Genomic DNA, 24,959 nt, shown 5'->3' with positions numbered 1-24,959 from the left:
CTGTACCTGCCTATTCATATACCTGCCTAATACTGACTGTACCTGCCTAAGACTGTCCTGCCTAAGACTGTGCCTGCCTAAGACTGTGCCTGCCTAAGACTGTGCCTGCCTAAGACTGTGCCTGCCTAAGACTGTGCCTGCCTAAGACTGTACCTGCCTAAGACTGTGCCTGCCTAAGACTGTGCCTGCCTAAGACTGTACCTAGCTAATACTGTACCTACCTATTCATGTACCGACCCAATACTGTACCTACCTAATCATATACCTACCTAATACTGTACCTACCTATTCATATACCTCCCAAATACTGTACCTGCCTAATACTGTAACTACTTATTCATGTACCTACCCAATACTGTACCTACCCAATACTGTACCTACCCAATACTGTACCTACCTAATACTATAACTACCTAATCATATACCTTCCGAATACTGTACCTACCTATTCATATACCTACCTAATACTGTACCTACCTATTCATATACCTACCTAATACTGTGCCTACCTAATACTGTACCTACTTAATACTGTACCTACCTATTCACGTACCTACCTATTCATGTACCTACCTAATACTGTACCTGCCTAATACTGTACCCACCTATTCATATACCTACATAATACTGTACCTACCTAATACTGTACCTACCTATTCATATACCTACATAATACTGTACCTACCTAATACTGTACCTACCTAATACTGTACCTACCTATTCATATACCTACATAATACTGTACCTACCTAATACTGTACCTACCTATTCATATACCTACATAATACTGTACCTACCTAATACTGTACCTACCTATTCATATGCCTACATAATACTGTACTTACCTATTCATATACCTACATAATACTGTACCTACCTATTCATATACCTACATAATACTGTACCTACTTAATACTGTACCTACCTATTCATATACCTACATAATACTGTACCTACCTATTCATATACCTACATAATACTGTACCTACATAATACTGTACCTACTTAATACTGTACCTACCTATTCATATACCTACATAATACTGTACCTACTTAATAATGTACCTACCTATTCATATACCTACATAATACTGTACCTACCTATTCATATACCTACCTATTCATATACCTACATAATACTGTACCTACTTAATACTGTACCTACCTATTCATATACCTACATAATACTGTACCTACCTAATACTGTACCTACCTATTCATATACCTACATAATACTGTACCAGCTAATACTGTACCTACCTATTCATATACCTACATAATACTGTACCTACCTAATACTGTACCTACCTATTCATATACCTACCTAATACTGTACCTACCTAATACTGTACCTACCTAATACTGTACCTACCTAATCATATACCTACTTAATACTGTACCCTAACTAATACTGTACCTACCTATTCATATACCTACCTAATACTGTACCTGCCTATTCATATACCTACATAATACTGTACCTACCTATTCATATACCTACATAATACTGTACCTACTTAATACTGTACCTACCTAATACTGTACCAACCTATTCATATACCTACCTAATACTGTACCTACCTATTCATATACCTACCTAATACTGTACCTACCTATTCATATACCTACATAATACTGTACCTACCTATTCATATACCTACCTAATACTGTACCTACCTATTCATATACCTACCTAATACTGTACCTACCTATTCATATACCTACCTAATACTGTACCTACCTATTCATATACCTACATAATACTGTACCTACTTAATACTGTACCTACCTAATACTGTACCTGCCTATTCATATACCTGCCTAATACTGTACCTGCCTATTCATATACCTGCCTAAGACTGTACCTGCCTAAGACTGTACCTGCCTAAGACTGTGCCTGCCTAAGACTGTGCCTGCCTAAGACTGTGCCTGCCTAAGACTGTGCCTGCCTAAGACTGTGCCTGCCTAAGACTGTGCCTGCCTAAGACTGTACCTAGCTATTCATGTACCGACCCAATACTGTACCTACCTAATCATATACCTACCTAATACTGTACCTACCTATTCATATACCTCCCAAATACTGTACCTGACTAATACTGTAACTACTTATTCATGTACCTACCCAATACTGTACCTACCCAATACTGTACCTACCCAATACTGTACCTACCTAATACTATAACTACCTAATCATATACCTTCCGAATACTGTACCTACCTATTCATATACCTACCTAATACTGTACCTACCTATTCATATACCTACCTAATACTGTGCCTACCTAATACTGTACCTACTTAATACTGTACCTACCTATTCACGTACCTACCTATTCATGTACCTACCTAATACTGTACCTGCCTAATACTGTACCCACCTATTCATATACCTACATAATACTGTACCTACCTAATACTGTACCTACCTATTCATATACCTACATAATACTGTACCTACCTAATACTGTACCTACCTATTCATGTACCTACCTAATACTGTACCTACCTATTCATATACCTACATAATACTGTACCTACCTAATACTGTACCTACCTATTCATATACCTACATAATACTGTACCTACCTAATACTGTACCTACCTATTCATATGCCTACATAATACTGTACCTACCTATTCATATACCTACATAATACTGTACCTACCTATTCATATACCTACATAATACTGTACCTACTTAATACTGTACCTACCTATTCATATACCTACATAATACTGTACCTACCTATTCATATACCTACATAATACTGTACCTACTAATTCATATACCTACATAATACTGTACCTACTTAATACTGTACCTACCTATTCATATACCTACATAATACTGTACCTACTTAATAATGTACCTACCGATTCATATACCTACATAATACTGTACCTACCTATTCATATACCTACCTATTCATATACCTACATAATACTGTACCTACTTAATACTGTACCTACCTATTCATATACCTACATAATACTGTACCTACCTAATACTGTACCTACCTATTCATATACCTACATAATACTGTACCAGCTAATACTGTACCTACCTATTCATATACCTACATAATACTGTACCTACCTAATACTGTACCTACCTATTCATATACCTACATAATACTGTACCTACCTATTCATATACCTACATAATACTGTACCTACCTAATACTGTACCTACCTAATACTGTACCTACCTATTCATATACCTACCTAATACTGTACCTACCTATTCATATACCTACCTAATACTGTACCTACCTATTCATATACCTACCTATTCATATACCTACCTAATACTGTACCAACCTATTCATATACCTACCCTAATACTGTACCTACCTATTCATATACCTACCTAATACTGTACCAACCTATTCATATACCTACCTAATACTGTACCTACCTAATACTGTACCTGCCTAATACTGTACCTACCTATTCATATACCTGCCTTATACTGTACCTGCCTAATACTGTACCTACCTAATACTATACCTAGCTATTCATATACCTACCTAATAATGTACCTGCCTAATACTGTACCTACCTATTCATATACCTACCTAATACTGTACCTGCCTAATACTTTACCGGCCTAATACTGTACCTACCTATTCATATACCTACCTAATACTGTACCGGCCTAATACTGTACCTACCTATTCATATACTATTCATATACTATTCATATATATATGACTTAAATGTAAATGTAATATACCTGCCTTATACTGTACCTGCCTAATACTGTACCTACCTAATACTGTACCTGCCTAATACTGTATCTACCTATTCATATACCTACCTATTCATATACCTACCGAATACTGAACCTACCTATTCATATACCTACCTAATACTGTAACTACCTATTCATATACCTACCTAATACTGTACCAACCTATTCATATACCTACCTAATACTGTACCAACCTATTCATATACCTACCTAATACTGTACCAACCTATTCATATACCTACCTAATACTGTACCTACCTAATACTGTACCTGCCTAATACTGTACCTACCTAATACTGTACCTACCTATTCATATACCTACCGAATACTGTACCTACCTATTCATATACCTACCGAATACTGTACCTACCTGTTCATATACCTACCTAATACTGTACCTACCTATTCATATACCTACCGAATACTGTACCTACCTATTCATATACCTACCTAATACTGTACCAACCTATTCATATACCTACCTAATACTGCACCTGCCAAATACTGTACCTACCTAATACTGTACCTACCTAATACTGTACCTACCTATTCATGTACCTACCTAATACTGTACCTACCTATTCATATACCGGCCTAATACTGTACCTGCCTTATACTGTACCTGAATAATACTGTACCTACCTAATACTGTACCTACCTATTCATATACCGGCCTAATACTGTACCTACCTATTCATATACCTACCTAATACTGCACCTGCCAAATACTGTACCTAGCTAATACTGTACCTAGCTATTCATATACCTACCTAATACTGTACCTACCTATTCATATACCTGCCTAATACTGTACCTGCCTAATACTGTACCTGCCTAATACTGAACCTACCTATTCATATACCTACCCAATACTGTACCTACCCAATACTGTACCTACCTAATCATATACCTACCTAATCATATACCTACCGAATACTGTACCTACCTATTCATGTACCTACCTAATACTGTACCTACCTATTCATGTACCTACCTAATACTGTACCTACCTATTCATATACCGGCCTAATACTGTACCTGCCTTATACTGTACCTGCCTAATACTCTACCTACCTAATACTGTACCTACCTATTCATATACCTAGCTAATACTGTACCTAGCTAATACTGTACCTAGCTATTCATATACCTACCTAATACTGTACCTGCCTAATACTGTACCTGCCTAATACTGAACCTACCTATTCATATACCTACCCAATACTGTACCTACCCAATACTGTACCTACCTAATCATATACCTACCTATTCATATACCTACCTATTCATATACCTACCTATTCATATACCTACCTAATACTGCACCTGCCAGATACTGTACCTCGCTAATACTGTACCTCGCTAATACTGTCCTAGCTAATACTGTATCTAGCTATTCATATACCTACCGAATACTGTACCTACCTATTCATATACCTACCTATTCATATACCTACCTAATACTGTACCTACCTATTCATATACCTACCTAATACTGTACCTACCTATTCATATACCTGCCTTATACTGTACCTGCCTAATACTGTACCTCGCTAATACTGTACCTAGCTAATACTGTCCTAGCTAATACTGTACCTACCTATTCATATACCTACCTATTCATATACCTACCTATTCATATACCTACCTAATACTGTACCTACCTATTCATATACCTGCCTTATACTGTACCTGCCTAATACTGCACCTGCCAGATACTGTACCTAGCTAATACTGTCCTAGCTAATACTGTACCTAGCTATTCATATACCTACCGAATACTGTACCTACCTATTCATATACCTACCTATTCATATACCTACCTAATACTGTCCTAGCTAATACTGTACCTACCTATTCATATACCTACCTATTCATATACCTACCTATTCATATACCTACCTATTCATATACCTACCTATTCATATACCTACCTAATACTGTACCTACCTATTCATATACCTGCCTTATACTGTACCTGCCTAATACTGCACCTGCCAGATACTGTACCTAGCTAATACTGTCCTAGCTAATACTGTACCTAGCTATTCATATACCTACCGAATACTGTACCTACCTATTCATATACCTACCTATTCATATACCTACCTAATACTGCACCTGCCAGATACTGTACCTAGCTAATACTGTACCTAGCTAATACTGTACCTAGCTAATACTGTACCTGCCTAATACTGTACTTGCCTAATACTGTATCTACCTATTCATATACCTACCTAATACTGTACCAACCTATTCATATACCTGCCTAGTACTGTACCAACCTATTCATATACCTGCCTAGTACTGTACCTACCCAATACTGTACCTACCCAATACTGTACCTACCTAATCATATACCTACCTAATACTGTACCTACCTAATACTGTACCTACCTATTCATATACCAACCCAATACTGTACCTACCCAATACTGTACCTACCTAATCATATACCTACCTAATACTGTACCTACCTATTCATATACCTACCCAATACTGTACCTACCTATTCATATACCTACCCAATACAGTACCTACCTAATACTGTACCTACCTATTCATATACCTGCCTAATACTGTACTTACCTAATCCTGTACCTAGCTAATACTTTACCTAGCTAATACTGTAGCTAACTAATACTTTACCTAGCTAATACTGTAGCTACCTATTACTGTTCTCTCGCTTCTCTCGGTAACACTGTGTTCTCTCTCTGTCCCTCTCGCTCCTCTCGGTAACACTGTGTTTGTTCTCTCTCTCCCTCTCTCTGTCCCTCCAGTGATCAAGCCGCCTCCCCCCACACCCACCCTACTCAATGTGCTGGTTTACTCACTGCTGCCTATCACCATGCTCTCCATGGCCCTGCTGCTGGCCTTCTGGATGTACCGCCACCGCAAGCCGCCCTATGGCCACGTGGACATCAACGAGGTCGGACAGTTTCCCCCAACCATCTCCTTAGCTCTGTCTCGTTCTGTTTTGCTTCCCGTCGCTCTTCTGTACTCGTCTTTGAATTAATTAATTTATTTGAAACATTTAAAATGCGTGCCAACTTGCTTCAGCCAAGTACATCAATACTACACACAAAAAAGTAATTGAGGGTTAAAAACACAAAGTCAACTCTTATGTCCATTGTGGTCCTCCTGTCTGTCAGTGGTATTGTCTCTCTCTGTCTGTAGAGATATGTAGCTGTTGAATTATCTTATGTGGTGCCACCTCTTTCCTGTTTGTGGTTTCTCACTCCTATTCTTTCACTTCCTCGCTCTTTTACCCCTTCTTCTTCGGAGGCCATCTTGTTAGCAGCCCCTAAGCTACCGTGCAAAGCCTCTATTAATGACCACCGCCATCTAGAGGTAGTCGGCTGCCACTGCCCTGTGATATAGGTCCCCCCTATAGGACCACTGCCCTGTGATACAGGTCCCCCCTATAGGACCACTGCCCTGTGATACAGGTCCCCCTATAGGACCACTGCCCTGTGATATAGGTCCCTCCTATAGGACCACTGCCCTGTGATACAGGTCCCCCCTATAGGACCACTGCCCTGTGATACAGGTCCCCCCTATAGGACTACTGCCCCGTGATACAGGTCCCCCCTATAGGACCACTGCCCTGTGATATAGGTCCCTCCTATAGGACCACTGCCCTGCGATATAGGTCCCTCCTATAGGACCACTGCCCTGTGATATAGGTCCCTCCTATAGGACCACTGCCCTGTGATATAGGTCCCTCCTATAGGACCACTGTGATATAGGTCCCTCCTATAGGGCCACTGTGATATAGGTCCCCCCTATAGGACTGTTAGTATATTGCTGGTAGTATATTAGTGTTAGTCTTTAGCATGTGTAGAATCTTGGGCTTATTTGTTTTTCTTAAAGTTAAACTGTTTTGCAACAGAGTTTTAGAAGTTTTTCATTTGATATCAAAGCTCCAGTTATTAGAAAAGTCGTAAGTGTGTTGTGAGCCGCACTCGGTGCTCATAGGCTTGTTGAATGTAATGTCCCAGTGTTTACCTGTACTGACCTCTGAACTATTTATCTACCAGGATCCTGGCCTAGTTCCCCCTCCTTCCCCCCTGGTGGGGCTCAAACCCCTGCAGTTGCTGGAGATCAAGGCAAGGGGGCGCTTCGGCTGCGTGTGGAAGGCCCAGATGATGAACGAATACGTGGCTGTCAAGGTCTTCCCCATTCAGGTAAGTGGCTGAAGCGTTGATGTAATGTTCCCTCTGTTTGTGTACCCTCTGAAGCGTTGATGTAACGTTTGTGTGTCCTCCCACAGGATAAGCAGTCGTGGATGAATGAGCGGGACGTGTTCCTCACGCCGGGGATGAAGCACGAGAACCTGCTGCGCTACATTGCGGCCGAGAAGCGCGGGACCAACCTGGAGATGGAGCTGTGGCTCATCTCTGAGTTCCACCAGAGGGTGAGGAGGAGGAGTAGGGAAACGGGGGTGGAGGGAGAGGTGTTAAGGCGCTAGGTTCTCTAACATCTCATCTGGTCTGGCTTGACTGCATCAAATTGATATAAAGAAGCTATCTAGCTACACTAGCCAGCTAAGCTAGCCAGCTAGCTAGCTAACAAGGCTAATTGTGGCTATTTTTGCTGCGCTCCTTGTCTACAACAACTCCATTCATATTAAACAACAGCCTACCTGTTGGTTGATCATTGCAGCCTACTCCTTCTCATTTAGCCAACTTAATTCCGTGATTGAAATTCCAGTTTGCGTTGATTAGAAATCTCCCACTTCACTTTCTACACATGTAGACTCTGACTGTAGCGCCACTGTCATTGACTGACAATAACAACAAGCTACAGGCATGAAATGTGTGTAGGTTACCGGGCACTACTTTTTTATGGGGCGCACTCAGAAAAACAAAAACACTTTTATACAAATGTTGAATGTCATGGGTACCCTAGTATGTAGCTATGTCACATTTTAGACGAAGCCTTACCATTAAAATAGGCATGTGTGTATGAGACATAAACTGAGACGCAAACTGAACAAGTTCCACAGAAATGTGACTAACAGAAATTGAATAATGTGTCCCTGAACAAAGTTTTGATTTTGATCACCCCTAACAGTCAGTATCTGGTGTGGCCACCAGCTGCATTAAGTACTGCAGTGCATCTCCTCCTCATGGACTGCACCAGATTTGCCAGTTCTTGCTGTGAGATGTTACCCCACTCTTCCACCAAGGCACCTGCAAGTTCCCGTACATTTCTGGGGGGAATGGCCCTAGCCCTCACCCTCCGATCTAACAGGTTCCAGGCGTGCTCAATTGGATTGAGATCCAGGCTCTTCGCTGGCCACGGCAGAACACTGAGATTCCTGTCCAGCAGGAAATCACGCACAGAACGAGCAGTATGGCTGGTGGCATTGTCATGCTGGATGGTCATGTCAAGATGAGCCTGCAGGAAGGGTACAACATGAGGGAGGAGGATGTCTTCCCTGTAACGCACAGCGTTGAGATTGCCTGCAATGACAACAAGCTCAGTCCGATGATGCTGTGACACACCGCCCCAGACTATGACAGACCCTCCACCTCCAAATCGATCCCGCTCCAGAGTACAAGCCTCGGTGTAACGCTCATTCCTTTGATGATAAATGCGAATCCGACCTTTTGAAAGTCCTGTCTGGTCCAGCGACGGTGGGTTTGTCCCCATAGTCGATGTTGTGCCCGATGATGTCTGGTGAGGACCTGCCTTACAATAGGCCTACAAGCCCTCAGTCCAGCCTCTCTCCACCTATTGCGGACAGTCTGAGCACTGATGGAGAGATTGTGCGTTCCTGGTGTAGCTCGGGCAATTGTTATTGCCTTCCTGTACCTGTACCTGTCGATGCTGTACCGGTGTGCCGATCCTGTGCAGGTGTTGTTACACGTGGTCTGCCACTGCGAGGACGATCAGCTGTCCGTCCTGTCTCCCTGTAGCGCTGTCTTAGGCGTCTCACAGTACGGACATTGCAATTTCTTGCCCTGGCCACATCTGCAGTCCTCATGCCTCCTTGCAGCATGCCTAAGGCACGTTCACGCAGATGAGCAGGGACCCTGGGCATCTTTCTTTTTGTGTTTTTCAGAGTCAGTAGAAAGGCCTCTTTAGTGTCCTAAGTTTTCATAACTGTGACCTTAATTGCCTACTATCTGTATGCTGTTAATGTCTTAACGACTGTTCCACAGGTGCATGTTCCTTAATTGTTTATGGTTCATTGAACAAGCATGTGAAACAGTGTTTAAACCCTTCAGAATGAAGATCTGTGAAGTTAATTAGATTTTTACGAATTGTCTTTGAAAGACAGGGTGCTGAGTTTATATAAACCACACTCACTCTACCGGTTAAAAGTTTTAGAACACCTACTCATTCAAGGGGTTTTCTATATTTTTACTTTTTTCTACATTGCAGAATAATAGTGAAGATATCAAAACTATGATATAACACATGGAATCATGTAGTAAGTGGAAAAAGTGGAAAACAATTCAAAATATATTTTTGAGATTCTTCAAAGTAGCTACCCGTTGACTTGACAGATTTGCACACTTTTGGCATTCTCTCAACCAGCTTCACCTGGAATGCTTTTCCAACAGTCTTGAAGGAGTTCCCACATATGCTGATCACTTGTTGGCTGCTTTTCCTTCACTCTGTGGTCCAACTCATTCACAACCATCTCAATTGGGTTGAGGTTGGGTGATTGTGGCGGCCAGGTCATCTGAAGCAGCACTCTATCACTCTCCTTCTTGGTTAAATAGCCCTTACACAGCTTGGAGGTGTGTCTTGTGTCATTGTCCTGTTGAAAAACAAATGATAGTCCCACGAAGCGCAAACCAGATGGGATGGCGTATCGCTGCAGAATGCTGTAGTAGCCATGATGGTTAAGTGTGCCTCACTGTCTGATTTATTTAGAATTTGTCATCAGCAAAGTACCTCCACACCATCACACCACCACCTCCATGCTTCACAATGGGAATCACATGTGCGGAGATCATCTGTTCACCTACTCTGCGTCTCACAAAGACGAGGCAGTTGGAACCAAAAATCTCAAATTTGGACTCATCAGACCAATGGGCAGATTTCCACTGGTCCAATGTCCATTGCTCGTGTTTCTTGGCCCAAGCAAGTCTCTACTTCTTAACGGTGTCTTTTAGTAGTGGTTTCTTTGCAGCAATTCGACCATGAAGGCCTGATTCACGCTAACTTCTCTGAAGAGTTGATGTTGAGATGTTTCTTTTACTTGAACTCTGTGAAGCATTTATTTGGCCTTCAATTTCTGAGTCTGTTACCTCAAATGAACTTATCTGCAGCAGAGGTGACTCTGGGTTTTCATTCCTGTGGTCATCCTCATGAGAGACCGTTTCATCATAGCACTTGATGGGTTTTTACAACTGCACTTGAAGAAACGTTCAAAGTCCTTGAAATGTTCCGCATTGACTGACCTTCATGTCTTAAAGTAATGATAGCCTGTCGTTTCTCTTTGCTTATTTGAGCAGTTCTAGCCATAATTTGGACTTGGTTTTTTTCAAAATAGGGTTATCTTCTGTATACCACCTCTACCATGTCACAACACAACTGATTGGCTCAAACATATTAAGAAGGAAAGAAAATGTACTTTTCACAAGGCACACCTGTTCATTTAAATGCATTCCAGGTGACAAAAGCTCATGAAGCTGGTTGAGAGAATCCCAAGAGTGCGCAAAGCTGTTATCAAGGCAAAGGGTGGCTGCTTTGAAGAATCTCAAATATAAAATATTTTTACTTCATGATTCCATATGTGTTATGTCTTAGTTTTGATGTCTTCACTTCTATTCTACTATGTAGAAAAACATTGTTAAAAAAAAAAACTTGGAATGAGTAGTGGCGTCCAAGCTTTCCACTGGTACTCTATATACAATACACACAATGTGTGTTTAGACCCTTTGACCTTCTGGTTGTGTGGCTATTCAAATAACTATGCCCATCCCCTACCCGAGAGGTATTGCCTTTTTTATTTCCCTCGCTGTTGAATTTTCAATTCCGCAAAAGTTGTTTTGCTACAGTTTAATAGCACTCGATTTGACAGACCTCAGTGGCTGGCCTTCATTGATCTCGGACAATAAACTATGTATGAATGATAGCAACCCTGTCTCTGCGGTCAAATACACTTATATTTTCCCCAGATCAATCATTGAATAGTTATTTAGTGTGCTCTCGGGATGTCTTACTTTATCTTGTTGTTAACAGCTCCACTTCTCACTTTCTTTTTTTCTGTCTCTCATGCCTCCTTTCTCTTTCGCCCTCTCTCTCTCTCTCTCTCTCTCTCGCTCTCGCTCTCGCTCTCGCTCTCGCCCTCTCTCGCCCTCTCTCGCCCTCTCTCGCCCTCTCTCTCGCTCTCTCTCGCCCTCTCTCGCCCTCTCGCTCTCTCGCTCTCTCGCTCTCTCTCGCCCTCTCTCTCTCTCTCGCTCTCTCTTGTTCTGTCTGTGTCTGCCTGTGTGTATACTCCAGGGCTCCCTGACAGAGTATTTGAAGGGGAACGCGATCAGCTGGACTGAGCTGTGTCACATCTCTGAGACCATGGCCTGCGGGCTGGCCTACCTGCACGAGGATGTTCCTCGCTACAAAGGAGAGGGACCCAAACCGGCCATTGCTCACAGGTAAGGGCACACGAGGTCAGCACTGGTTTGTGTGAGAGAGAATGCGAGACATTAGACTTGGGGTCTGGTTCGAGCAGCGTTTCTGATTTCTCAATTACCTATTTGGTAAGTGAAGGTAATCCTATTACCGTAGCAACGATTATGCTACATTTTTGTTCACTCTGCGGGCCCCTGTGTCGTACAATCCGGAGAGATCTATTCCTGAGGGCATCTTATCTTTTAACACCACTCAAACCTCTTGACTGCAGTTTTATTTGACCGCAGGAAATCAAAACTGTTTACACTCTATGCCATATTGGGAAAACATTTTCAACATTCGGTATAAGTCTAGACAGGACCGTTCCCTGTTTGCAGCGGGCCTCTCAGTTCTGATTTAAACTGTGCTATAAGTCTAGACAGGACCGTTCCCTGTGTCTCTCAGTTCTGATTTAAACTGTGCTATAAGTCTAGACAGGACCGTTCCCTGTGTCTCTCAGTTCTGATTTAAACTGTGCTATAAGTCTAGACAGGACCGTTCCCTGTGTCTCTCAGTTCTGATTTAAACTGTGCTATAAGTCTAGACAGGACCATTCCCTGTGTCTCTCAGTTCTGATTTAAACTATGCTATAAGTCTAGACAGGACCGTTCCCTGTTTGCAGCGGGCCTCTCAGTTCTGATTTAAACTGTGGTATAAGTCTAGACAGGACCGTTCCCTGTGGGCAGCGGGTCTTTCTTCTTTATTTGTGTGTTGTTCATGATAAGACCGATCATGACAAAGGGCCAACTGATCCCAAACCAGTTGTGGGGCCAATCCTATCTCTCTCTAAGCCAGGGTTATTCAATGAAATACTATATGGTCCTTTTCAGGACACCAGGCAAGGAAACTCGCAGGCCAATCACTGATGTTAATTGAACTGGTAGAAAAGAAAACCAGGGTCTGGTTCAGTGGGCAGGCAATGTTTTGAAATGGGGAGATAATACCTGAACTTGTCTGATAAGAAAACGCAGTTCTGTTTTCTGCCGCAACAGTTTTTCCTACGTTGTGCCCTACTAAACATGACCCAGTTTTGCCCTCGAGCCATATAGTTCAATAGCCCTGCTGCTGTGTCGTTCTATAGCCCTGCTGCCGTGTCGTTCTATAGCCCTGCTGCCGTGTCGTTCTATAGCCCTGCTGCCGTGTCGTTCTATAGCCATGCTGCCGTGTCGTTCTATAGCCCTGCTGCCGTGTCGTTCTATAGCCCTGCTGCCGTGTCGTTCTATAGCCCTGCTGCCGTGTCGTTCTATAGCCCTGCTGCCGTGTCGTTCTATAGCCCTGCCGCCGTGTCGTTCTATAGCCCTGCTGCCGTGTCGTTCTATAGCCCTGCTGCCGTGTCGTTCTATAGCCCTGCTGCCGTGTCGTTCTATAGCCCTGCTGCCGTGTCGTTCTATAGCCCTGCCGCCGTGTCGTTCTATAGCCCTGCTGCCGTGTCGTTCTATAGCCCTGCTGCCGTGTCGCTCTACATTTACATTTACATTTAAGTCATTTAGCAGACGCTCTTATCGAGAGCGACATACAAATTGCTCTATAGCCCTGCTGCCGTGTCGTTCTATAGCCCTGCCACCGTGTCGTTCTATAGCCCTGCCGCCGTGTCGTTCTATAGCCCTGCCGCCGTGTCGTTCTATAGCCCTGCCGCCGTGTCGTTCTATAGCCCTGCCGCCGTGTCGTTCTATAGCCCTGCTGCCGTGTCATTCAATAGCCCTGCTGCCGTGTCGTTCAATAGCCCTGCTGCCGTGTCGCTCTACATTTACATTTACATTTAAGTCATTTAGCAGACGCTCTTATCGAGAGCGACTTACAAATTGCTCTATAGCCCTGCCGCCGTGTCGTTCCATAGCCCTGCCACCGTGTCGTTCCATAGCCCTGCTGCCGTGTCATTCAATAGCCCTGCTGCCGTGTCATTTAATAGCCCTGCTGCCGTGTCGTTCTATAACCCTGCTGCTGTGCCGCTCTACATTTACATTTACATTTAAGTCATTTAGCAGACGCTCTTATCGAGAGCGACATACAAATTGCTCTATAGCCCTGCTGCCGTGTCGTTCTATAGCCCTGCTGCCGTGTCGTTCTATAGCCCTGCTGACGTGTCGTTCTATAGCCCTGCTGCCGTGTCGTTCTATAGCCCTGCTGCCGTGTCGCTCTATAGCCCTGCTGCCGTGTCGTTCTATAGCCCTGCTGCCGTGTCGTTCTATAGCCCTGCTGCCGTGTCGTTCTATAGCCCTGCTGCCGTGTCGTTCTATAGCCCTGCTGCCGTGTCGTTCAATCGCCCTGCTGCCGTGTCGTTCTATAGCCCTGCTGCCGTGTCGCTCTATAGCCCTGCTGCCGTGTCGCTCTATAGCCCTGCTGCCGTGTCGTTCTATAGCCCTGCTGCCGTGTCGTTCTATAGCCCTGCTGCCGTGTCGTTCTATAGCCCTGCTCTACACCATCACTGACCCCCCCATCCTCTTTTCCTTCTCCCCTCCAGGGACTTCAAGAGTAAGAACGTGATGCTGCGTACGGACCTGACGGCCATCATCGGAGACTTTGGGCTGGCGGTGCGGTTCGAGCCGGGCAAGCCCCCAGGGGACACTCATGGCCAGGTGAGTGAGTCACCATCAGTCTGTCCCAAATGGCGCCCCGTTCCCGATTTTAGTTAACTACTTTTCATCCGTAAACAGGAATCAGTGAGCTATTTCTGACAAGTAAATCGATCCTACTATCTATGAACAAAGACCATTATCTTGCTTTAAAGATCATACTAACTATGAACAAAGAACATCATGGAGACACTGCTTTACGAACTAAACTCAGGAAAAAAAGAAATGTCCTTTCAGCAAATGTAACGTGTAAATATGAACATAAGATTCAATAACTGAGACAAACTGTACAAGTTCCACAGACATGTAACTAACAGAAATTGAATGTGTCCCTGAACAAAGGGGGGGTCAAAATCAAAGTACCAGTCAGTATCTGGAGTGACCACCAGCTGCATTAAATACTGCAGTGCATCTCCTCCTCATGGATTGCACCAGATTTGCCAGTTCTTGCTGTGAGATGTTACCCCACTCTTCCACCAAGGCACCTGTAAGTTCCCGGACATTTCTGGGGGGAATGGCCCCTAGCCTTCACCCTCCGATCCAACAGGTCCCAGACGTGCTCAATGGGATTGAGATCCGGGCTCTTCGCTGCCCACGGCAGAACACTGACATTCCTGTCTTGCAGGAAATCACGCACAGAACGTGCAGTATGACTGGTGGCATTGTCATGCTGGAGGGTCATGTCAGGATGAGCCTGCAGGAAGGGTACCACATGAGGGAGGAGGATATCTTCCCTGTAACGCACAGTGTTGAGATTGCCTGCAATGACAAAAAGCTTGTTACACCGAGTATAGGCCTTGGTGTAACGCTCAATCCTTTGATAAATGCTAATCCGAATTTGAGACAAAACGGCGACTCGTCAGTGAAGAGCACTTTTTGCCAGACCTGTCTGGTCCAGCGACGGTGGGTTTGTGCCCATAGGCCATGTTGTTGCTGGTGAGGACCTGCCTTACAACACTCCTACAAGCCCTCAGTCCAGCCTCTCTCTGCCTATTGCGTAAAGTCTGAGCACTGATGGAGGGATTGTTCGTTCCCGGTGTATCTCGGCCAGTTGTTGTTGCCATCCTGTACCTGTCTCGCAGGTGTGATGTACGAATGTACCGATCATCTGCAGGTGTTGTTACACGTGGTCTGCCACTGCGAGGACGATCAGCTGTCCGTTCTGTCTCCCTGTAACACTGTCTTAGGCGTCTCACAGTACGAACATTGCAATTAATTACCCTAGCCACATCTGCAGTCCTCATGCCTCCTTGCAGCATGCCTAAGGCACGTTCACGCAGATGAGCAGGCACCCTGGGCATCTTTCTTTTGGTGTTTTTCAGAGTCAGTAGAAAGGCTTCTTTAGTGTCCTAAGTTTTCATAACCATGACCTTATTTGCCTACTGTCTGTACACTGTTAGTGTCTTAACGACCGTTCCACAGGTGCATGTTTATTAATTGTTTATGGTTCATTGAACAAGCATGGGAAACAGTGTTTAAACCCTTTACAATGAAGATCTGTGAAGTTATTTGGATTTTTACGAATTTATCTTTGAAAGGCAGTGTCCTGAAATAGGAACGTTTCTTTTTTGCTGAGTTTATGAACAAAAAACATAATGGAGACACTGTTTTAAAGCTCATGTAGTCACGCAACATGGAAAAGGAAGTGCGTGAGTCTGTGAGAGCGTGTAGGGGACCTAGTCTGACAGTGTCTTGTCCGTCGTGCAGGTGGGTACCAGGCGCTACATGGCGCCCGAGGTCCTGGAAGGGGCCATTAACTTTCAGCGGGATGCCTTCCTCAGGATAGACATGTACTCCATGGGCCTGGTGCTGTGGGAGCTGGTGTCGCGCTGCAAGGCGGCCGACGGTGAGTCGCACACTAACACCCAAACGCACACACAGGATCATACTTGCTGATTTATCGTCAATTGGAATCAGGCTGAAAACATTTAATGCAGTGTAATTGACAAATTAGTACACATGAATGTTGATAGCTTGTGGGTAATGACGTAGCATAGCCTGTTGGGGTTCCATGCTAAGATGTTGCTGTTGTTTTGTATGGTCAGGCCCAGTGGATGAGTACATGTTGCCGTTTGAGGAGGAGATCGGTCAGCACCCGTCCCTAGAGGACTTACAGGATGTGGTGGTCCACAAAAAGATGAGGCCGGTCTTCAAGGACTGCTGGCTCAAACACGCTGTGAGTATTCTCGCTTTGTCTCCAACGCAGAGAGCAGTGGGTCAATAGTGGGATGTCCTTACAGCAGTATATTTTTAGATTCACATTTCCCACAATATGTCACCCTACCTGCAACATGATGGTTAGTTTAGTGCTGAGATGTTCCTGTCCTCTGATGTGTCTCGCAGGGCCTAGAGTCTATGTGTGAGACGATAGAGGAGTGCTGGGACCATGACGCCGAGGCGCGGCTTTCGGCCGGCTGCGTGGAGGAGCGCATCTCGCAGATCCGCCGGCTGACCAGCCCCCCTACCTCAGACTGCTTAGTCTCCATGGTTACCTCTGTCACCAACGTGGACTTGCCACCCAAAGAGTCCAGTATCTGAGCCCCAACCTCGTCCTACCAACACCCACCCACCCAACGCAGAGCGACAACATGCAAGCAAACAAAACAGCCGTGTCTTGTTCTTCTTCAGCTTCAGCCGATCTCAGAAGAAGAAAAAACATGAATGCAGCTGCTGTTTTATCCTGACATCTTTTTTTACATTTAATTTTATTGTTATTTTCTTTCCAATCGGATCAATATTACCAGCACACTTCTTCTCTACTGTGTTTTTATCAAGAGAGGACAAGAAAAAAATAATTATATAAAAAACTAAATTGACATCTCAAAAGTGCATTCAGGTGCCGACTTATGAATGCTGACAAGGTGCAGGTACCTCAACCGTTTTCAGCTCTCAGCCGTTTATTTGGGTTTAGTTTATTCCTCTTTCTGTCTTCTGGACAGGATTGCCTGTGACAAAACCAACCAACTAAGCAACCATCTACCATGTTGGACAATACATCAATGCTGCAAAAACCTTATATGAACATTAAGACTTACACACAACTAACCTTCCTCAAGGGATTTTAGTTTTCAGAAAACTTTTCCTTTTCCGACAGCGTGCTATACAAACCTTCGGAACTAACGGGTGTCTCTAGAACACAGAGGAAAGTGGAAGGCAACTGGACTCGTTTCATTTTGGATTTGGCTGTGTTCACACTGGTGACTCTGAATGGGGTTGACTATAGCAAATGGCTTGCTTCCCACAGCATCTGGATAGTGCATTTAGTTTGGTACGGAGCTACTTCTCAGGTAACCAGTCTCAAGGGGGCAGGAGATTGTGATTAAAGGTGATATCGCAATGCGTCCCGTAAAGTAGAGCGAGAGCCACATCCGCTGCCTTTGATGGGTAGGGTGGGGGCAGACTTTGGTGAGAGGGGCTTTTCTGACATGGTTCAAACCTTTTTAGCTGAGATGAAAATGGTCTAAACATTGAAGGTGCCCAAACAAACCACAAAAACATCACTAGGTGCAAGACCATGGTGAAGATGTGTATGCATTTCGGGTGTGAGAATGAATGCGTGTGTGTATGCTTGTGACTATTTGTGCAGTGAGAGTGACTGAATGTGTAGCGGAGAGGGATGGAAATTAAGACCATGAAAAAAAAGTTTCAGCCGTAAACAGCTGAAGATGAGTTAAATGGTTTCCTTTTTTTTGTTGTCTTTTTGTTCTGTTATTTCTTCATATTTTGTTTCAGTGAGTGTATTGGACATTGGGAGCTAAGGACCTAGACTCTATCCACAGAAGGCCCATCTTAGGCCTCAGCAAAAGCCTATATCCTTCACTAGTGTCGAGAGGGAGGGCAGAGTACAGTTGAAGCGCCACTGCCTGGTACCTTCGTTATTTACCTCTTTCTCACATGGACCAAACTCAGAGTTTTGACCGGGTAGGTCCTGCATTGTAGAAACGTTTTCGACAGGGCACCAAGCGTAACAACCAATTTTAAACTTCACTTCATTCAGATTGGTTACACGTTCTCGTTCATTAGAAGAGAAAAGTGACACGCAACATTTCCGTATGCCATAATGTAACAGTGAATGTCTACAATGCTGCTGTTTCAGCTCAAAGATGAATATGTGTTCCATTTTTTCCCCCCCTGTGCATTACATATACAAGTCTCAGTAGATTTAACTAAACGTACATACAAGAGCAAAAGTACGTTGGTAGGGATGACAAGGCTTCCGATGTGAAAGAGAACAACACAAACAATAAAATCCAGTATAAATGAGTCAGAAAACTAAAACACAAAAAAATATATATATTGTTCATGAACCTCAGACCACCTCAAACCAGAAATACCTCAGATTTTTCAATGTATATGAGTTCTGTTATATATTTTGTTAGTTGTGTTGACTTGTAGTAAGTATGTTTTAATGTGATTTGGGGGGGCTTTTGTGATTAAGGAATTTTGGAGGATAAAATGTACCATGTCATGTTGTATAAATGAAAGAAAATCTTGTAAATAGCGCTATACAGTTGTAGAATTCTACCTATATACAGTATGACACCTGAGCATTATTCATCATTTCTGCTGACTTCTCCCAACTTGTCTTTTTCTCTCCGTTACCTAAAGGGACATTGAACCTGTATTTGGTTTTTCCTCACAAAAAAACAAATATCCACCATCATCGTGTCTGACCTGTAATATTTTTGCATACCCCACGATATACGCTACAAATGTATGTGGACACCTGGTCGTCAAACATCTCATTCCAAAATCACGGGCATTAATATGGAGTTGGTCCCCACCTTGCTGCTATAACAGCCTCCACTCTTCTGGGAAGGCTTTCAACTAGATTTTGGAACATCTATGCGGGGACTTGCTTCCATTTAGCCACAAGAGCATTGGTGTGGTCGGTTTTCCAATTCATCCCAAAGGTGTTCGACGGAGTTGAGGTTGGCTCTGTGCAGGCCAGTCAAGTTCTTCCACACCTATCCCATTTCTGTATAGACCTTACTTTGTGCATGCGGGCATTGTCATACTGAATCAGGAAAGGGCCTTCCCCAAACTGTTGCCACAAGTTGGAAACACAGAATTGTCTAGAATGTCATTGTATGCTGTAGCGTTAAGATTTCCCTTCACTGGAACTAAAGGGCCTAGCCCGAACCATGAAAAGCAGCCCCAGACCATTACCACCTCCTCACAAACTTTACAGTTGGTATTATGCATTCGAGCAGGTAGCGTTCTCCTGGCATCCACCAAACCCAAATTCGTCCGTCAGACTGCCAGATTGTGAAGTGTGATTTATCACTCCAAAAAACGCGTTTCCACTGTTCCAGAGTCCAATTACGTCGAGCATTACACCACTCCAGCCAACACTTGGCATTTTTCATGGTGATCTTAGGCTTGTGTGCGGCTGCTCGGCCTTGGAAACCCATTTCATGAAGCACCTGACGAACAGTTATTGTGCTGACGTTGCTTCCGGGGAGCTGGTAGTTTGGAGTTTGGTTGTGAGTGTTGTAACCAAGGACAGACGATTTTTACGCACTTCAGCACTCTGCAGTCCCATTCTGTGAACTTGTGTGGCCTACCACTTCGCGGTTGAGCCGTTGTTGCTCCTAGATGTTTCGACTTCACATTAGCAGAGCAGAAATTTGATGAACTGATTTGTGCCACGGTTAAAAGTCACTAAGCTCTTCAGTAAGGCCATTCTACTGCCAATGTTTGTTTATGGAGATTGCATGGCGGAGTGCTCGATTTTCTACACCTATCAGTAACAGGTTTTGAAGGGGTGTCCACATACTTCTGCCTATATATAGTGTAGCTTGGGTTTGTCATCGCTTTTAAAATGTATTTAATGACTTATCCCATTCCATGTCTCCAAATTAGTTTCTCTCTCGATTTTATAGCATTCTAACTTTTTAAAGCATAACGAATTTTGCAAATTCGTTACATATAATACGAATTGTAGTTAGTAATGGATCATATGAAGTGGGTAATGGACATCCACAAATTTACCATATGAAATGTAACATATACTAAACGTATGTCTTGGGTTTACATAAAGAATAATACGAAATGCTCTGAGACCAGGTTGTCTCACTTTGCTGTTAACATTTGTAACCTTTGACTTTGATTTGAGAAGCTAGAGAACATCTTCTTACATTTTTGCCCTTTATTTGACCTGCTAGGACCTTTTTACCACCATTTTTTCAAGAGTTAAGTGGATGCATTTGATGAGGAGGGAGAGCAAGGTATGCAAAGTGAGCTATTAGAATTCAAATTGTAAATCTGTTTCTTTCCAAATAGTGGTCTTGATGCACACTGAGCATCACATGCTGTGCAGTGTTACCTTAAGGGTTTAATTATTACTATTTCGTTGGTCAGTGTTATGAGTTATACAATACCAATCGGCATTTTAAAGTTTTAGCCACGATGGGAAAGGCAATTATTAGTCAGTTTTTTCATCATTGTCTGTTTTTTTTTTTACTCTGGTGCCATTTTAAGGATTCTACTGTCTCTAGTTGAGTCTTAAATCTGAGAGTTTAGGGCCAGGATGAGATGGAATGGGAGCTGGACTTAACACAGGTCTTTTCAAATTAATATTTTAGCTTTAGTGCAGTGGATCAGAGGAGGCTGGTGGGAGGAGATATAGGAGGATTGGCTCATTGGAATTTAATCAATTGAACGGAGTCTCAAATGCGTTGTTTCCATGTGTTTGATGTGTTTGTTGCTCATTGTAATGACTGGAATGGGATGTCCTCCTATATCTACTCCCACCAGCCTCCTCTGCATTGGATATCGGGTCAACTCTATTTGTACCATTACTCACATTGTGGTTCATGATGACAAGGGTGAAGTTTTGGAATATAAACAGCATGTGATATCAGAAACATTGCTATCTGGGAGCGTCGGACGGAAAACCTGAGGTGTTCTGATGTTGTTGTGCCTTTATTTTCCTCATTGTTATTGCTGAAGCAACCACTGTGGTGCCCCTCTTTGTTTATTTGTTATTAGTACCTGACAAAAAAAAATCTCATAAATATATATATAATGTAATGTAAAAACTCTTACGTGACCAGCTGTAATTCTGGATGCAGTTTTAGATCCAGGTTTTTCAGGAACCAATTACCTCAGACCTCACGTGAAACAGTGTTGCTAGCTGGATAGTCATCGATACTACAGAATAATGGTGTACACTTTCGTCATGCCAACAGGTTACCTCGTTTGTACTGGTGTAACATGTATCATGCACCCCTTGACAATGTGAAAACCCTCTTTTGTTTTTCAGCAGCTCACCTCTTCTTCTTTTTTTTCAATAGCAAAGAAATTGTATTGTATGGAAAAGCTTTTTAAGTGCTTTGTCTGCTACTTTCCCCAACTGAAATTGTTAGTGTATAGAGGTTTGACAGCTCACTTTGTCATCAGGCAGAACTGAAACAAAATGGTTCTGGTGATTTGTTACTGACTGAGGATTTTTTTCCAGACTGTTAAAAGATTCAGTTGGCTGAGATTTCTTGCTCTCTCTAAAAAAAAAAACATAACACTAATTACCATTGTACTCTAAGATTGGTTATCAATCCCACTTTGATTCTTCTTATTTTTACTTTACCCAACTCTGAGCATCTTTAAGTGTTATTACGTTGCTTATTTACTGTGCGTGGACAGTGGCTCAAGCTATCTGAACATTACCTCATGTTTTCCCAGAGATCAGTTGGTTCAAGTCTTGCGTCAATCAGCAGCAGCGAGCTGTGAGCCCGGGCAATCGACTTATCCTCTTAAAATATTAAGACCTCCCCCAGCTGGAGAGAACTATTGACTCTGCCAATTGCTAAAAACTTCCACAACTTTTTTTTAGCCTCTGGGTGAGAATAGCTTGCTGCTCTACACTTTAAAAAGCCATTATTCCATAAAGTGACAGTTTATTTTGCTTCTTTAAAAAGAGGTGGGATTTGCTGTTGGTAGACATTGTCAATGGTGAATGTTTTTTTTCTCCACTTAAGAGCCAGTGGCTCCTTGCATTGTTTGGAAATGTTCAACCAAACAAAACCGAAAAACAATTCCACCGCAAGGACTGATTCACAATGTCTTTCTTCCAAGACCCACCAAAACGAGGGGGGGGGTTCTTGTTTTGTCAAGGGGTCTTATTTAAAAGTGTTGTTTATATACCAGGATTCGTGAAATGTAAATGTTGTAGGTTATGTTTCACTATTGTAGCTAAATTGTAGAACAGAGATGGCTTGTACTACTGATTTTAACATAAATATCCTAAAATAATCTGTATAAGACTAAATGTATACAGAGAGTTGAGCTTGTTGCTGTAACCCCTCTTTTGGATCGAAGAACATGTTTAAAAGTTTCATATATATATATATGAAAATCCCAGAAAAAATCCAACATCCATTGTATTGCTGTAATGATGAGGAATTATTTTGAACGATCATTGTAACATAGTTCTTTAATTTGCAGTGGATCCTTGTTCCTTTTTTACTGTGGTAATTTTAGATCTCAGTATTCAGAGTTTGAAATAGATTTGCCTAGTTGTTGAGGTGTGGCTGTTTCGGCTCTGCACTTGGTGCCAGAATAAACCAGTATGAATGTAGTATTTGCCCAGTGTAAAACAACTACACCCAGACTGTTAGAGAAAAAAAATACTAGAAAGGAATATTTCAATTTTATCTTTTTGTATATGAAAGTAAACAATAAAAAAAACTGTTAAAAAGCATTTGATTGCCGCATCATGTCTACTTTCTTGCGTCTACTTTCTTGTAACAACTGTCGTCATGGACAACGTAGGCACATTACTTTTCATTTAACAGACACACTTATCCAGAGCAACTTACTGTAGTTATTGTATACATTTTTGTAATTTTTTGTTGTACTGGTCCCCCGTGGGAATTGAACCCTTAACCATGTTTTTACAAGTGTCATGCCCTACCAACTAAGCTACAACAACCTTTTTTTTAAATTAGAATTATAGACAAGTGTATTTACAGTATGTGTGTGTTCATGTGTTTTAATAGAGTGCTAGGATGTTGATCACCGCAGCATAATAAAGAACCTAACGTTTTTATGTGGTGTATTCCTTGTACTGACTGTTGCTTCAACCGTGAAGTGCCTCTACTACTGATACTTAATATCAGCTAACCGCTCCTCCACACAACGCCCTACACATGGCCTGGGGTTGTGAGGCTGGTTGGAGGTGCTGACAAATTCTCTAAAATGACGGAGGCGGCTTATGGTAGAGCGATGAACATTCAATTATCTGGGAACAGCTCTGGTGGACATTCCTGCAGTCAGCAAGCCAATTGCATGCTCCCTCAAAAGTTGAGACAACTGTAGTGTTGTTGTTACTAGCTACATAAAATACTCAATGAATTATATGAAAAAGTAGCCACAAATACAGCCACTAGCTAAATGTGGATGTATTTTCATTTCGCTTTCAAATAGCTAACGAGGTAGAATTTTGCCCTATTGTTGTCTGCCTGAATAATACCAATGCTTTGTTACAGTTCGGCAAGTCCAGCAGGACATAGGGCTGTATGGCTTCACATTGTCTTATGACTAAGCCAGGACAAATACTGAGATGGGTGGCAGAGCACCTGTCACATTAAACTATTTGGAAATAATTTAGTGGTAGGCTAATGTTAGCAATGAGAGCGACAGTTAGAGCGAGATCCTAGATGTGCTTCTAAGTTTTGCTGCCGCAGAGAAAGCCGACAGGAAGCACTAAGTTAAAGCCAGACCACAGTATCCCAGAACCCTTCACTGCACACAATGCAGACTACCTGGGCAGTGTCTGGTCCAGGGGCCATATGGCCCCTGCAGGAGACAAGTCTTCAGAGGTACGCCAGGTGTTCCCAAACTTTTTCACTCGGAAACCCCCCTTCCAGCATTGGGGAACATCCCACACACGCCACGTCTATATCTATGGGCACAAGCACTACTCATGACCCTAACTGTTCACACACTTCTTGTCAGTGGAGGGAATTTGGCAAGTTTAAAACTTACTTCCTGAAAAT

General features: G+C 42.8%; 1 protein-coding gene across 1 annotated transcript in view; it reads left to right on the top strand.

Annotated features, from left to right (window-relative positions):
• Nucleotides 1-19,793, top strand: part of LOC123991371 (activin receptor type-2B) — a 116,392-nt gene extending 96,599 nt beyond the window's left edge. Inside the window, exons 4-11 of the mRNA XM_046292890.1 lie at nucleotides 6,538-6,686; nucleotides 7,798-7,944; nucleotides 8,031-8,174; nucleotides 12,224-12,372; nucleotides 14,850-14,964; nucleotides 16,669-16,807; nucleotides 17,007-17,137; nucleotides 17,305-19,793. Coding sequence (XP_046148846.1) covers nucleotides 6,538-6,686; nucleotides 7,798-7,944; nucleotides 8,031-8,174; nucleotides 12,224-12,372; nucleotides 14,850-14,964; nucleotides 16,669-16,807; nucleotides 17,007-17,137; nucleotides 17,305-17,499 — 1,169 coding nt within the window. The 3' untranslated portion in view covers nucleotides 17,500-19,793. The remainder of the gene's footprint in view (nucleotides 1-6,537; nucleotides 6,687-7,797; nucleotides 7,945-8,030; nucleotides 8,175-12,223; nucleotides 12,373-14,849; nucleotides 14,965-16,668; nucleotides 16,808-17,006; nucleotides 17,138-17,304) is intronic.
• The last annotated feature ends 5,166 nt before the right edge of the window (nucleotides 19,794-24,959 follow it).

Source organism: Oncorhynchus gorbuscha, linkage group LG12, assembly GCF_021184085.1.
Source record: "Oncorhynchus gorbuscha isolate QuinsamMale2020 ecotype Even-year linkage group LG12, OgorEven_v1.0, whole genome shotgun sequence".
Classification (NCBI taxonomy): Eukaryota; Metazoa; Chordata; class Actinopteri; order Salmoniformes; family Salmonidae; genus Oncorhynchus; species Oncorhynchus gorbuscha.
The sequence above is the reverse complement of the archived record's forward strand: the minus strand, read 5'-3'. Positions and strand labels throughout refer to the sequence as shown.